The 15448-nt window shown below is 39.5% G+C and overlaps 1 protein-coding gene across 1 annotated transcript; it reads left to right on the top strand.

Moving 5' to 3' along the window:
• Positions 1–12921: 12921 nt before the first annotated feature.
• On the top strand, positions 12922–15078 carry LOC129770962 (zinc finger protein draculin-like). The gene is made up of 3 exons (XM_055774172.1): positions 12922–13099; positions 13157–13863; positions 13920–15078. The coding sequence occupies exons 1-3, from the start codon at positions 13007–13009 to the stop codon at positions 14989–14991; spliced, it is 1872 nt and encodes a 623-aa protein (XP_055630147.1). The 5' UTR covers positions 12922–13006; the 3' UTR covers positions 14992–15078.
• The last annotated feature ends 370 nt before the right edge of the window (positions 15079–15448 follow it).

Consider the following 15448-nt stretch of genomic DNA (forward strand, 5'->3'; position numbering starts at 1 on the left):
GCCAAGCCCTTTCATTTGATACCCATTTTGAAGGAGTTTGGGAGAATATGTAATCCGCCATTTTGTAGCGGCAGCCATCTTGGAGTTTTAAAATCATGAAATTCTCAGTTTTATAATGACTGCAGTGATAAAGGTGTGTTCCAAATTTCAGATCAATCGGTCAAATTTCTATCGATGTGGTAATGCGCTACAGACAAACATGTTACAAACATTGTTGCCAGAGAAAACCGTAGGGCAGATCAAACAGCCATATCACCAACAGTGGGCTGTTCAACAGACATATGTAACGATGTGTCAAGGGTATGTCCGGAATAAACAAACCAAACGCCATAAGCAAACAAGATAGTCGAGTGAGCAGCATTTATTTCCAAATTATATTATGCTTTATTTACGGAGAAGTTTATGAAATTTACTAAAAAAGGAACGAAAAAATGTAAATATTATTATATTTATAATGAATTAAATAATAAATGAAATCGCATTTCAGCTTAAAGCGATACAAACGTGAAGCAACGCCTTTTTGCTTTTGAGGTCGTTCGAAAGATTTGTAAACACTCCGTGTTTCCAACAAACATATAAACGTACAAACATACAAACATACAAATTACAGGGCAAGCTAAATAAAACCGTTTAAAAACAGTTCCTATCGGTGCTTTATGAAAAAAATCTGTGATCTTACTGTACAGAACAAGATAAAAAAAAATGAAAAAATATACCTTTCCGGATAAATCTGTATATTTGCCAACACTGGATGGTTCGACGGTACAAGGAACATCAAATTGAATTCCCTCAACGTATACATGGAAGAATCTCCATTCGCGTTGTCGGCATTGTGCTTCATGTGTTCGATTTGTGAAGCGAAAATAACAATAGACAATGAAATCATGGAAATATCAGGAAATTTATATAAAAACAGCTGATGAAGGTTCAGTACGACGTGTTTTAATTAGTAAATTAACAAGAAGTAGAATTTTTCATTCAAATTTTGACAATTTAAAACTGCCTCCGGGCCTACAAAACCGATAAAGATTAATTTGCCTCCCAAAATGGTTATCGCCACCAGATGTCGCCACTGTCATTCGTCATCGAGTATAAAGTGACAGCCAAGCTGTCCAGTTGCTGAAAATGTGTATAAACGCACAGCACCAGTCAACTGGTGATCTAAATATGGCGTGCCGTTGACGTTCAAGTAACAGGCGCCAATTACTGGTCAATGTGTAAATCAGCTATTACGAATGCTTTATCTTTTTGTTCGAGTGGGTGACAGTTGCCAACCAGGGTTGGGTTCGGGTGGTTTGGCGAATCAAGGTGTATGATGGTAGGTTCGTTACTCACTGAAGGGGTGTGACAATTTACTTTTAATATAAATTTCCTAGGACTTCGACCAAAACTCGTCATTATAAGGCTAGGCGCAAATTGAGAAGCGTATAGCGCTCGTAAGCGAACACGAGACTATCAACACGACTCATACGTGCCACAAACGTAGCGTGGTGGAGCGCATATTGAGTCGCAGTTTGGTGTAAATGTCGTGCCACTCGCATACAATGTCTGATTCACACAGAGTTGTGCGATATATTTATTTACTAACACAACCTTCCGACCGGTACAACCATACAGTGTCAGACTCATGGCGCTATATGATTGTTCACCAACACAACTACCACAACCGGCATGACCAGCACGAGAAACTGTGGTTCAGCCACAGCGTCGAGCGAGTCGTGTCTCACGAGCGCTCCTCCATCTCGCGTCATCTGACCAATTTGCGCCATTCCATCTGTTTTCATTAGCCACAAAGACAGGCGCTATATCGCGCCAAGTTACTCGCGCCATACGCGTCTCAATTTGCGCCTAGCCTAATATCAGATTATTTTCAGACACAATTCTCGTTCAAGATTTTTCAATCACTTGCAAATAACGTGTCTCTCCGTTACATCGAATAAATGTCTGATACAGAAAAAATGATAGAATGAAGACAACGCCAAATCGGACAATTCCTTTCTCGAGTTTTGCTCTTATCAGCACATTTGGCGATCCATTTTTATTTTTATAGATAGAAGACGATATAGGAGTATGTTTCATCACATGAACCCTTTGCGGTCGGAATTAATTTCCCTCGAAAAAGATCCTCTCATCTTTTCATGTTGATAATATTTTATTTATACCGAGTACCGTTATTATTATTATTCATAGAAACTTCGTATACATTCATGAAAAAGTTCACTAAACATTTAAATTCGACTAGAAGAAATGTAAACTATTATATCGTTGAATGAAGTATTTAGTATGCCTCTTTGCTCTGGAGGCTGAGAGTAGACAAACGACCGCAAAGGGTTAAAATCCATTTCCACTTCCGAACGAAGATTAATTTCGTTACTGGACTAACAACGTTTGTCAATATGTAATTGTAGAACACATGCGAATCGAATTTTTCGAATTTTCCCATTTTCCTTCAGAGTTTTCCGAAAATTTTCAATTGTCATGTTTGGTTGGAATATGTTTGGTTGAAATATGTGCATTATATTTATGGGACCTCCTCTCCTTTCCAGAGAAGGAAGGGGTGTCATACCATCATAGAAACATTTCTCGTACCCAAAAACCCTCACATCCCAAATTTGGCTCCATTTTCTTGATTGATTCTTGAGTTATGCAGAAGTTTGTGTTTCATCTGTATGGCATCCCCTTACCCCTTAGAGAGGAGAGAGGTGTGTCGAACCACCATAGAAACATTTCGTGCCCTCTAAAACCTCCACATGCCAAATTTGGATCCATTTGCTTGATTGATTCTCGAGTTATGCGAGTGTTAAACCACTATAGGAACATTTATTGCCCCTTGTATTATTATTTATTTTATTTATTTTGGCTTAACGTCTTTACAACATGGCCTGATTCACGATTTTTCTCCAATTAACTCGGTTCGTGGCTATCTCTCTCCAATTCCGCGGGCACCCCGTGCTCACCATGTCATGCTCCACTTGGTCTAACCACCTCGCTCGTTGTGCTCCTCGTCGTTTCGTACCAACCGGATTCCCGATGAACACCATTTTTGTTGAATAGTTGTCCGACATTCTTGAAATATGTCCTGCCCAGTGTATCCTTCCAGCTTTGATCACTTGATCACATCTGGATTTTTTTCGCCGGTGAGTCGCGTGAGCTCGTGGTTTATTCTTCACAACCATACGCCGTCCTCCTGTACACCGCCGAAGATGGTTCTTAACACCCGCCGTTCAAAGACTCCGAGTGCTCGCAGGTCCTCTTCAAGTATTGTCCACGTCTCGTGCCCGTAGAGGACAACCGGTCTTATGAGCGTTTTGTACAGGGAACATTTCGCACGACTGCTAAGTCTGTTTGACCTTAAGTGTTTGTGGAGACTATAGTAGGTACGACTCCCATTGTTGATGCGTCTCCGGATTTCGCGGCTGGTATCATTGTGAGACGTTACCATTGAGCCAAGGTAGACAAATTGGTCCACTACCTCGAACTCATCGCCGTCGATCATTACACTACTACCTAATCGGGTCCTGTCGTGCTCGGATCCGAAAACCAGCATGTATTTGGTTTTAGACGCATTGATTTTCAACCCAATTCTCTCTGCTTCGTGCTTAAGTCTGGTGTAATGTTAAGCTACCGTCTCAAATGTTCTGCCGAGAATGTCTACGTCATCAGCGAAGCAGATGAATTGACTGGATCTATTGAAAATCGATCCAAGCAAATTAAACGACGCTCGTCTCATAACACCCTCTAGCGCGATGTTGAACAGTAGGCAAGAGAGACCATCACCTTGTCGAAGCCCCCTGCGGGACTCGAATGGATCAGATAATCCACCCGAAATTCGCACACAGCACTGTATTCCATCCATCGTAGCCTTAATCAGTCTTGTGAGCTTCACGGGGAAGCCGTTCCCGTCCATGATTCTCCATAGCTCTTTTCGTGTTATTGAATCGTATGCGGCTTTAAAGTCGATGAATAGATGGTGCGTGGGGACTTTGTCTGGCATTTCTGGAGGATCTGCCGCAAGGTGAAGATTTGGTCAGTAGTAGACCTTCGATGAAGCCGGCCTGATAACCTCCCACGAATCTGTTTGTCAGTGACGATAGACGACGAAAGATGATTTGTGAAAGCACTTTGTAGGCGGCATTCTGGACGGTGATTGCACGAAAGTTTTCACAGTCTTGTTTGTCCCTTTTCTTGAAGATAGGTCAAATAACCCCATCTTTCCACTCCTGCGGTAGTTGTTCTGTTTCCCAAATTCTGACAATCAGCCGATGCAGATAACTAACCAATTTTACCGGGCCTATCTTGATAAGTTCCGCTCCGATTCCATCTTTGCCAGTTGATTTGTTGTTCTTCAACTGTTTAATAGCATTCCTTACTTCACCTATCGTTGGAGGTGGTACATCTTCATTATTTACCGCAACAACGTAATCGCTTACATCGTCATTTTGGTCCTCTGCCTGTACGCCATTCAGGTGTTCATCGAAGTGCTGCCTCCGCCTGCCTAAGAACGTGTAAGCATCTTTTTTATCTGTTATTATTATTAAAAAATATTTAAAAAAATGTTTTGTTCTTGAAGAATGTATATTAAATTGTTTGTGAAGCAAGCAGTTGCAAGATTGATTCGTGAGACACGACAAATGAATTAGCAGGTTCAATACGTATGTTTAAAATCTCCGTTCATGCGCATCAGTTGAGAGGAATTCTGTATTGTGAGTTCTACCAAGCAACCAGTCGATACATTCCCACAAATACTGTTCGCAACTGGACAAATTAGCTTCCATTATTAGATAATGTTTAGAATTGTTAGGCTACCTGAAAGATTTCAGAACTTCCAGAATTGCTTGCAAAACAACACTGTGCATATAAAATTAAAAAAATAATACTTTTGTTTTCTCAAAAATGGGTACGAACTTTCCGGACAACCCAATATGAGCTATCCTGATTTTCCCTGATTTTTTTTTCATTCTCCCTGATTTTTCGAAAAAATAGTGTTGGCAACACTACCTGTAATACTTGCTGACACTCATCATCGAACCACTCGTACCGTCGTCTTCGTTCCACTTGTCCTAGGATAAAGTGACCAGATGGTCAGAGGTCTAACGCGGGACACAAAAAACAAAACGTTATGTAAAGGGTGTGTCGCATCAAATTGCATCACGGAAAAAACGCTGTAGAAATTCGCCCAGTAGACCGATCCTTTTGAAAATTTTAGACAGTAAAATAAAAACTATTGAACAACTTTTGGCATTTTCTTTTTATTCATACTTCGAGCCCAAGCCCGTATGCTCGTACCTTCCTCTTTACCCCGTCCATAAGGTTCTGTACAACGTCAGGTTGTAGTTTTTTTTTGAACAGAAATCCATTTCCTCTTGAAGTCCGCCTCCGATTTGACAACTGTTGGGTTCTTCCGGAGGGCCTGCTTCATAATCGCCCAATATTTCTCTATTGGGTGAAGCTCCGGCGCGTTGGGCGGGTTCATTTCCTTTGGCACGAAGGTGACCCCGTTGGCTTCGTACCACTCCAACACGTCCTTTGAATAGTGGCACGAAGCGAGACCCGGCCAGAAGATGGTCGGGCCCTCGTGCTGCTTCAATAGTGGTAGTAAGCGCTTCTGTAGGCACTCCTTAAAGTAAACTGCCCGTTTACCGTGCCGGTCATCACGAAGGGAGCGCTCCGCTTTCCGCAAGAGCAGATCGCTTGCCACACCATGTACTTTTTGGCAAACTTGGATAGTTTCTGCTTGCGAATCTCCTCCGGAACGCTGAATTTGTCCTCTGCGGAGAAGAACAACAGGCCCGGCAGCTGACGAAAGTCCGCTTTGACGTAGGTTTCGTCGTCCATTACCAGGCAATGCGGCTTCGTCAGCATTTCGGTGTACAGCTTCCGGGCTCGCGTCTTCCCCACCATGTTTTGCCTTTCGTCGCGGTTAGGAGCCTTCTGAACCTTGTATGTACGCAGGCCCTCCCGCTGCTTGGTCCGCTGGATGAATGAACTTGACAAATTCAGCTTATTGGCGACATCCCGGACCGAACTTCTCGGATCACGTCTAAACTGCTTAACTACGCGCTTGTGATCTTTTTCACTGACGGAGCATCCATTTTTGCCGTTCTTCACCTTCCGGTCGATGGTTAGGTTCTCGAAGTATCGTTTTAGTACTCTGCTGACCGTGGATTGGACGATTCCCAGCATCTTACCGATGTCCCGATGTGACAACTCCGGATTCTCGAAATGAGTGCGCAGGATTAATTCACGACGCTCTTTTTCGTTCGACGACATTTTTCCAAATTTACGAAAAATTGACAGTGAAGCATGGCCAACGTGATCTATACACTCTTATCTGATTATAAGCGAAAGCTGAAGATATAATTCCTAAAAATTAAATTTCTACAGCGATTTTTCCGTGATGCAATTTGATGTGACACACCCTTTATATACGTTATGTGAACATAAACTATAGTTTAGCGAGTCTAAACTGATCAGTATTATTTCTTTCTGAGTATCGGCACTCAGTTGTGATTTTTCGGTGGTTTAGATTTTGTTTGCGCCCGAAAATCACTCGCTCAATCAGAGCAATTACGCCTGGCAAGCACGTTTCAAATTCTACAATTTTCTTCAAATTACCGAATGGAATGCTCGAAAATTCCAATTCATTTTTCATCGATTTTAGTGTAAACGTAAGCATTCAAGAAGATGGACTAATTTCGAATGGCGATGAAAGATAATTTAATAAAACAAATTTTCCTTAAATCTTACTTTTCACATCAAGTTCTCAAAGAAGGTCCTTCTCTGACAGACGTGAAGGAAATGTCCAAGCCGCTCTTCTTTCGAGTCATATGGTGAACGGGGAGATATATGGTACGAAGTGCTTGCCGGAGTCGGGAAGGTGATGTGGTATTTATGTGGTCGAACCTGGGATCAGCCCATTATGCCAAAAGATCACTGGAGGATGGATCGGCTGGAGATAAACATTGTCGCGAAGACCACCATTCCCCAGCTGCGCCCGATAGAAAACTTTTGGGCGAATGGCCAAAATAGAGAGACAGACGACCACCAAAGCCACGAAAAAGTAAAATAACACGACGATATACATCTTTTCATCGGCCATGGTTCAGGTTCCGGTCAACTTCCGTAAGATCGCCCAACGCTTCATTTACGATACTTCATCAAACAACTCTTCCTCTTCGTGTCGAGTATACACTAGTTCATCCGGGTTATTTAAAACGTTGAACCCTGACCGAGCTAGGGGACCAAAGATGAACTTATCGTCTGACTCACGTTGGTCCCTGCGGATCAATAGGGGCCTTTTATGAAAATCATTTTCCAATTTTGTTGCTGCCGCTTCCAGTTGACACTCTCTAAACAAAAAACCCAATGTCGGTGCGATGAAACCAGCTCAACGTATTAATCTTTAGATGCATTAGAAGCGCTCTTGAACAGTCTGCCAAATAAAAGTTTTTTTTTGAGGTTCATCCATTTAAGAAAATCAACATGATCAAATTGTGATATTGAAATATATTGATATCGCGAGACATTTTCGTTTCTTTTGCCAAATGCGGGACGTTTCGCGGGACGGAATCTTACACGGGATATTTTGTTGAAATGCGGGACGTCTGGTCAGTTTATCCTAGGATGTTCTCCGCTACGCTGTTTACGGCTGTTTTAATCATGCTCCAACAGTCCTCAAGAGGAGCTTCGTTAATTTGTTCCTCTTCCGGCAGCGCAGCTCCAAGCGAATGTGCGTAGTTTCCCTTGTATTATTATTATTCATTGATTCTCGAGTTCTGCAGCATCCCCCCCTGAGGGAAGGGGGAGGAGTGTCAAACTACCATAGAAATAATTACTGCCCCCGAATTCCTCCACATGCCAAATTTGGTTCTGTTTGCTAAGTTAGTTCTTGAGTTACGCAGAAATTTGTGCTTCATCCAGATCCATTTGTATGGCAGTTTCTCCACCCCTTAGAGAGGGAGGAGGAGTGGCTATCCAACATGCAAACATTTATTGCACAATAAAACCTCCACATACCAAATTTGGGTTCGTTTGCTCGATTAATTCTCAAGTTATGAAGAAATTTGTGTTTCATTTATATGGCAGCCACCCTTTAGAGAAGGGGGAGGTGTGTCTATCCACCATAGAACATTTATTGCACGTCCAAACGCCGAATTTGGGTTCGTTTGCTTGATTAATTCTCGAGTTATACTGAAGTTTGTGTTTCATTTGTATCTCAGCCCCTCTTTAGAGAGGGGGAGGTGTGACTATCCACCATAAAAACATTTATTGCACCCTAAAACGTCCACACGCTGAATCTGGGTTCGTTTGCTTGATTAATTCTCGAGTTATAAAAAAAAAATGTGTTTCATTTGTATGGCAGCCCCCCTTAGAGAGGGGGAAGAGTTCTCAAACTATCGAAAAAACCTTCCCCGGACCCAAAAACCCCTACATACAATTTTTTACGTCGATCGGTTCAGTAGTTTCCAAGTCCATAAGAATCAGACAGACAGACAGAAAAACAGAAATCCATTTTTATATATATATATATATATATATATATATATATATATATATATATATATATATATATATATATATATATATATAGATAGATAGATTAGTGTTGGCGCACCGAAGTAGATGAAATTTCCGCTTTTATTACAAGATTACACAGATTTAAAAATTATAAAATTTCTGTTGGAAACAAGAAAGTTCAATAAACAATATGTTCTTGATAAATATAATGCTTCGTAACTCGCGTTTACTATTTCCACTCGATCAGGATACAGTTGTAAACCTGACGAATGTTTTATAGGGGTGCCAACGACGTTGAAGAATTGGATTTAGGTTATATCACTTCAGTTAATCCCCTAGATTAAGCTACTAGATTTGTAATGATTTTAAATTAGATATAATTTCCGATGGAGTTAGGCAAATAATTACCTTCTTGATAAATCTAACTATTAAGCGCAATTATATTTAAGTAGCACTAGGATTTTAGCTTTGACGTCGTACTGAAAGTTTAGTTAGATAAGTTTTCATTAAATAATAATTCACTAGTTTAAGTGTAGTTTTTTTACCGTTTTGAGTAAACTATTAGTGAACTGTACTTTCCAATAGTTATAAAAATGAATTTTGGAGTTAAACAATTCTTTTGGCCTTCCTTCTATTCCACTTTTATTTCAACACTGACCTTTGTCCTTCTCAAAACTATTTTTTTCTTTTCTTCGATATTTTCACCTTTCTCATCTTAATCATTCTTATAATCTATACATATTGACCACTGCTGACCAGGGTGTAATATTCCTGTCGAGGTATGGCTTCTCCGTACATTTGTTTGTATGGAATAGTGCTGTCAGTCAGATAGAGGCGCGTACTGATAACATTTAGGAAATGCCTCAATCGGTTGATAAAGGTAATCTGGAAAACCGAAAAAAAAATTCGATGCCAAATGAAAATGCATGAAACGTCGAGATCTGGTGTTATCGCGAAAAAAAAGTTGGGCGAAAATCGACATTTTGGGACTTTAAGTCATTTAGCTTCGAGAAAAAAAAAATGCGATTTTCCTAATCTCACTCCACCAGTGTTTACAACCGAGTGATATCAGATAGAAGATGCCGAAGTGGATTGAAATATGATGAAAGCCGCCCTCTGTTACTCTGGACGAAAAAGCTCCTGTGTTCTGTATGGATGAAATAAAGAAAAAAAAACACCAATCAAATATAAGATAATTATCATTATCGAGCACAATTATCAATTTTTCTCACAACAAAAAAACATGATACTTTATTAAAAAGAAAACATATTTGAAATGAAAAATGGAAATTTTTTTATAATTTTTACTTTCTGAGTGTTTATTCAACTCATTTCAATTTTCGCTTCAAACCCAACGGAACACGATGCTATATGCCTCAATGCGAATTTCAATTGGACTAACAGCACATAATACGATATGTAAACCATATGGGAAATCACTTTTTCGAATATTTCTCCACTCTTCCAATTTTTCTAGCCGCATGAACTTTCCATTTCCACTTTCCATTCACCTTACTTGCAATATAAAAATGCCCCCGACGCTTGGTTGGGGAAAAGGTAATTCATTATTTTCTCGGTGGTTGGCTTCAGTGATCCATATCTTGCATAATATCGATCATACAATTTCAAATTTAGGCTCGTTGTAAAGGTGACATTTTAAAACAAAGAAAAAAATTTTTGCGCGTTTTCTGCCATACGCGCTAGAGAAAGACAGACAGCTGTGTGTGGTTTCGTTCTCCTCTTTGTGGGCGTTGATCGTGCTAAGTGTGTTTTCGTTTGTTTACGATAAAGGTCGCGGAACAGAGTTTTCTTCGAGAGCGAATGTTTCCCCCAGGCGCGGCCAATTGAGTCGTATTAGGCGAAACCGTCCTAGTCGGTGTACGAGAATTGTTTTAGAAACCACCTCAACTCAACAAATCTAATCCCGTATCATCCGTATCATCAGATTTGCAATAAAAAAAAATGGAATTTTTGTTAACAATTTTCATTTCGAAAACGTGTTAATTTCTTCCTAGGATATGCTAGTTGCTGCACACCTACATGCTGTCTCGTTTTTTTTTTATATTTAAATCGTTTATTTTTACAGGCTCAGTTACATAGGTTTAAAGGAGCCGAACTCCTTACTGTATTGTTACTAGTATATATACATTTTTCCTTAATTTTAATGTTAATAATATAGGAAACCGATTACTCGCGGTCGACTCGAGTTTAGAAGGGTGACATATTTTCTTCAGGAAAAGGAGGGGATATGAAGATATGTTGACAATGATCACACTCACACTCTCAATCACACTCATCATACTCAATTCTTAAACCTATCTTATATCTAATATGTATTTACATTTCATCTTATTCTTAAGAAGGGATCCGATCTCTCACAAAGGAAAAGGAAAAGGAAAAACTAAGGGTATAAGGATAATCACACACGAAGATCGATAGCTTTAAGGTATACATATATTTGGGACATGTAATCAAGGTCTAACCGAGCCAACACGTCTCTCACCGGCACCATGGGCTGCCTTCCTCGGGCCCGAAGGGTGTCTTCTAAATTTGTTCTGGCGACAAGATACAGTTCGCACGACTAAACAACGTGCTCGATGTCGTGGTAACCTAGGCCACAAACTCAAAGATTGTTGTCGACAAGGTTAATACGAAAGAGTAGCGCGTCTAACGAACAGTGATTGGACATGAGTCGGGAGAAGGTGCGAATAAAGTCCCGACTCAAGTCCAGACTTTTGAAGTGCTGTCTCGTTGTTGTGAATCATATCCAGTTACTCTGGTATGCTATTAAGCTCATACCATAACAATACTATAGGAAAGTCATGACAGAGTAATTTTGGTGTAAGATCGAGCATACCTGTTAAACTGAAGACCATAACAATACTGTAGGAAAGTAATGACAATGGAAATGATTGTGTACGCCCAAAATTGATTTTTACCTCATGTTTAGTCATCCCAATTTATGACATTAAATGAGACATAACATAACAGAAAATGTCATGACTCACAAATAGTGGTAAGCATTTATATAATATACATGGTACAGCAATATAAGATTAATACGAGCGAGCGAAACAAAAGACAAATAAGCTTTCCGCATGTTTTGCTACATACACGGCCCAGACCGAGATAGATATTGTTCTCCTTCATGGGCTGCTTTTTTACTCTTAGAAAACACCTCCCAACTTTATTTTATAATCAGGTGAAATACTATCACGTATTTGCTGAACAACTTCTTAGGCACCATTAGCCATGTGGATAGCGTGATCGTGTAAATTATCTTTGCATTCCAGTCGGCCTAGGTTCGATCCCCATTGACGTCTTATGGACTTTTTTTCCTGACACAATCCCAAATGAAATGAGAAAAGAAAACAGAAAGACATTTATGCACGCATACATACAAACCATTTTTAAGCTTTCAAAATAGCTCATTATTTGCGCATTTGACTCTTATGCACAGGAAATGGCATCTTTTCTGCCAAAGATGAAATGTTTTCTGCCAACACTAGTTTGGTGGTAGAGTTGAACAATAATAATAAAGTGGATTGAAGTGAATCTCGAATGAAGATCATTACTGCTAGTGTCAAAACGGATGATCGTGTAAGGGCCGCTTAACAATCTCACTATGCCTCACTTCTCGGCACACGGCATTTTTCCTAATATCACACGATGAACGAGATTTTAAGATCAACAGATTTGATTGAACAGCTTGGCTGCAGATGAAAATTTTTTTAAAATTTTAGTATGCAATTTAAGTTTAGAAATACTATTTATAAGCCTCACCAAACGCATAAATGATTCGTCGGCTTGCACATTTTCTTACAGCAAATGTACTATTTTTAGTAAATAAATGTAAATTTAAAGTAAGTAAGCAAATTATATATTTTGTACAATATAAATGAGTATTTTTTTCATACTAATTAAGCATATTTTTATCTGCAACGCGTTGGAACAGATTTTTTGAAGAAAAAGTACAGATGAAAATGATTTTTACCCCTTCCGGTACAGATGAAAATGTGGCAACACTGCTCTCAACGGATAAACTTACCTTCAACAAACTATTGATTGAGTCATTTCTGAGGAGATGTTTATGAGCTATTGATTTGATTTATTGTGCTGCATATCTCTTGATATTGATGGAAATATTAAACGTGAAAGGTCCGTATAAAGTTAGCACAAAAGTTTGCACCCTAAAGAACCGCATCGAAAAGAGTTCACTAATCATGCATAATTGTAATGTGATTTGCTTACATGCAAAATTCCAAAGTAAAACATTCAATATGAACAATTTCAGCGAATTGTACCACCATACTCAAGACACCATGATCAACAAAAATCAAACTCGCTTGAAAACATTTCTAATTCACCCCGAAAAGCAGTATGGGCAACATACAGCTGTCAGATTTGAATAAAAACAAAAACAAATTTAAAACATACGCTTTTGTAATCATTTATAACGAATCTTGTGAGTGATACTTAAAACTCTACTATGGAACACAAATCTTCAGATTCTGAGCGGGATCGGATATATTTGCAATACGCAGAATTGGTCAAAGAGTTTATAGCTGAACCAGAAGGAAAGGTACTACATTTAGACATGCAGCATTTCCCTCACTGATTTTACTTTCGTTGAAAACAGGACACTGAAATACTCTTCGATATATGTGCCGAATGCGTTCCTAGATTGAGAAATTATTCAATTTCAAAGAAGCAGCGTCCGCTTGTTTTGAGATTTGCTGTAAGCCTTATAATTGCAAAACACAATCGAGACATTCGGCCTCTCGTTGATTTGGTGATAGATGATGCTGAGCCACTGCAAAAATGTTTGAAAACACTCATCGAAAAGATCGTTACATTGGAACGGTTGTTTGAAGAAGGTAAAGATCACTCTACAAACCTTGATGATACTCGAAATGACAGTGAGCATGAAGAAACATCAAAGCTTGAAGATATATCTGAGGTTAATTCAAATTTGGAGACTCCAGAGGCCAGTTCCTATAGGAGGAAGAAGGACAGTAAATACATCTTTAAAAATGGTGTAAAATACAAACCGTGTATTCTTGTTGGATGTAACGTGGATTACGAAGTGGGAAACCGCACAGCTTATCTGGAACACGAAAAAGTATTTCATCGGTATGCCTGTAAACTATGTGGTCGAGTTCTGGCTTCTAGGACATCATTTCGTAACCACATACTTCTTCATGACGGGGAAAAGGCTAAAGTGAAGTGTGAATTTTGTGATCGTACATTCACTACCAAAGGCAGTATGATGGTTCACGTTCGAGACGTGCATGATAACAGTGGGGTTCATTTCGATTGTCAATATTGTGGCAGTGGATTTACGGAGTAAGTGCAATTTATATGAATCATAGTTCGTCACGGAAAAATGTTCGTTCTTTTAGGCAGAAAGAATTGTTTGCTCACTTGCATGAACACACGGAATGTAAATTTTGTGATGAGAAGTTTCACGACCTCCCAAACTGGATAAATCACAATCGCCGTAAACATGCAAATATGTTGTACACGTGTGATCAATGCGATCACATATCTCTTAGTCTTAAGCTTTTGGATCGCCATAAACGTATGAAACACTATAAAGACAAGCCCGATCGAACTGAGCATCGTTTTACAATGTATAGTATCAACGATGCATTCTTTCATCAATGTCCGCAATGTACATCGCAATTCACTACAGCAGACTTTCTGCATCAACACAACGAAGAAGTCCACAATCACCCTCAGAGCGGAAAACAGAAACAACTCACAGTTACTCGAAGATCGAGAGAAGAAAGAGAGAAGTTTACCCTCCGATATAGTTGTGATGTTTGTGGTAAGATGTATCGATTCAAGAACTCGTTGTGGTCCCATAAACACAAGGAACACAATATGCCAAAACAAATGTCCATATGTGACGTATGTGGTCTAAATTTCAAACATCAATCCTATTTAAAGGCGCATATAGCAAAAAAGCATGCAACTGAACTACCATTCCAGTGCAAGAGTTGCCCGAAAGCATATTCTCAAGCGTTTCTCCTAAAAGAACACGCTAAATCTCACTGCGCGGAGAAAACATACGGATGTCCGCATTGTCATTATCGAGCGAAACAATCGCATGCCCTGAAAGATCATGTACGCAGGTTGCATACATCTGATCGTCCGTTCAAGTGTTCCAAGTGCGATAAAGGATTTATAAACAGGAATGATCTACGCAAACATATGCCCACTCACAATAAGACAATGCCGTTTCAGTGTGAACATTGTGAACAAATATTCCGACGAAGGATGGATGTTAAGCGGCATTTTGCTAGAGTTCATGTTGTGTCCAGGAATATCAAAAAGGATACCCGAGCGAGAACAGATGAGGACTCTGATTTGGATAAGAACATGAAACTTCAAGACGATGAGACAGAAATCATGCCTGAGGCGACGGAATTCTTGCCCATGAAATCAAATGCTACTATATCTAAAACATGAGCAATTCATATTTTTGGCAACACTGTATAAATATTTTTTTTAGAAATATAAATGACAGCTTAGGATAGTTGGTTGCCTTCCTCAAAACGACTTCATTGATTAACTGATGTGAAGGTCGAATAGCGTTATTCAGCCCACTTCCAATGTGGTTTCCATATCGTAATAGAAGGTTCCCATATTCACAGGCTAAAAAACCTAAGAAGATAACCCCTTCGCGAGGGCAAGCATATATCGGCCTTAGTGAGACAGCATGGCGAAATATAAAATTACTACGAGAAATCTAGAGAACAAAAGTGGAATGGAATAATCGGAATAATCAGGCTCTAAACCAGCTATACTAAACCTGCGGCCCACTACACCCAAAGTTAATTTTTAGCACATGTTATGACATCCCGATTTATTACATTGAATGAGCTGAAAAATAACGGAAAATGTTCTACTCCCCAATACATGTATA

Source organism: Toxorhynchites rutilus, chromosome 2, assembly GCF_029784135.1.
Source record: "Toxorhynchites rutilus septentrionalis strain SRP chromosome 2, ASM2978413v1, whole genome shotgun sequence".
NCBI lineage: Eukaryota > Metazoa > Arthropoda > Insecta > Diptera > Culicidae > Toxorhynchites > Toxorhynchites rutilus.

Bases quoted from the DNA above. Each gene is read 5' to 3' on its own strand.
- LOC129770962 (XM_055774172.1), top strand. From the start codon at position 13,007: ATGGAACACAAATCTTCAGATTCTGAGCGGGATCGGATATATTTGCAA. The intron at 13,100-13,156 runs GTACTACATTTA...CGTTGAAAACAG, and splicing joins TAGCTGAACCAGAAGGAAAG to GACACTGAAATACTCTTCGA. The intron at 13,864-13,919 runs GTAAGTGCAATT...TCGTTCTTTTAG, and splicing joins TGTGGCAGTGGATTTACGGA to GCAGAAAGAATTGTTTGCTC.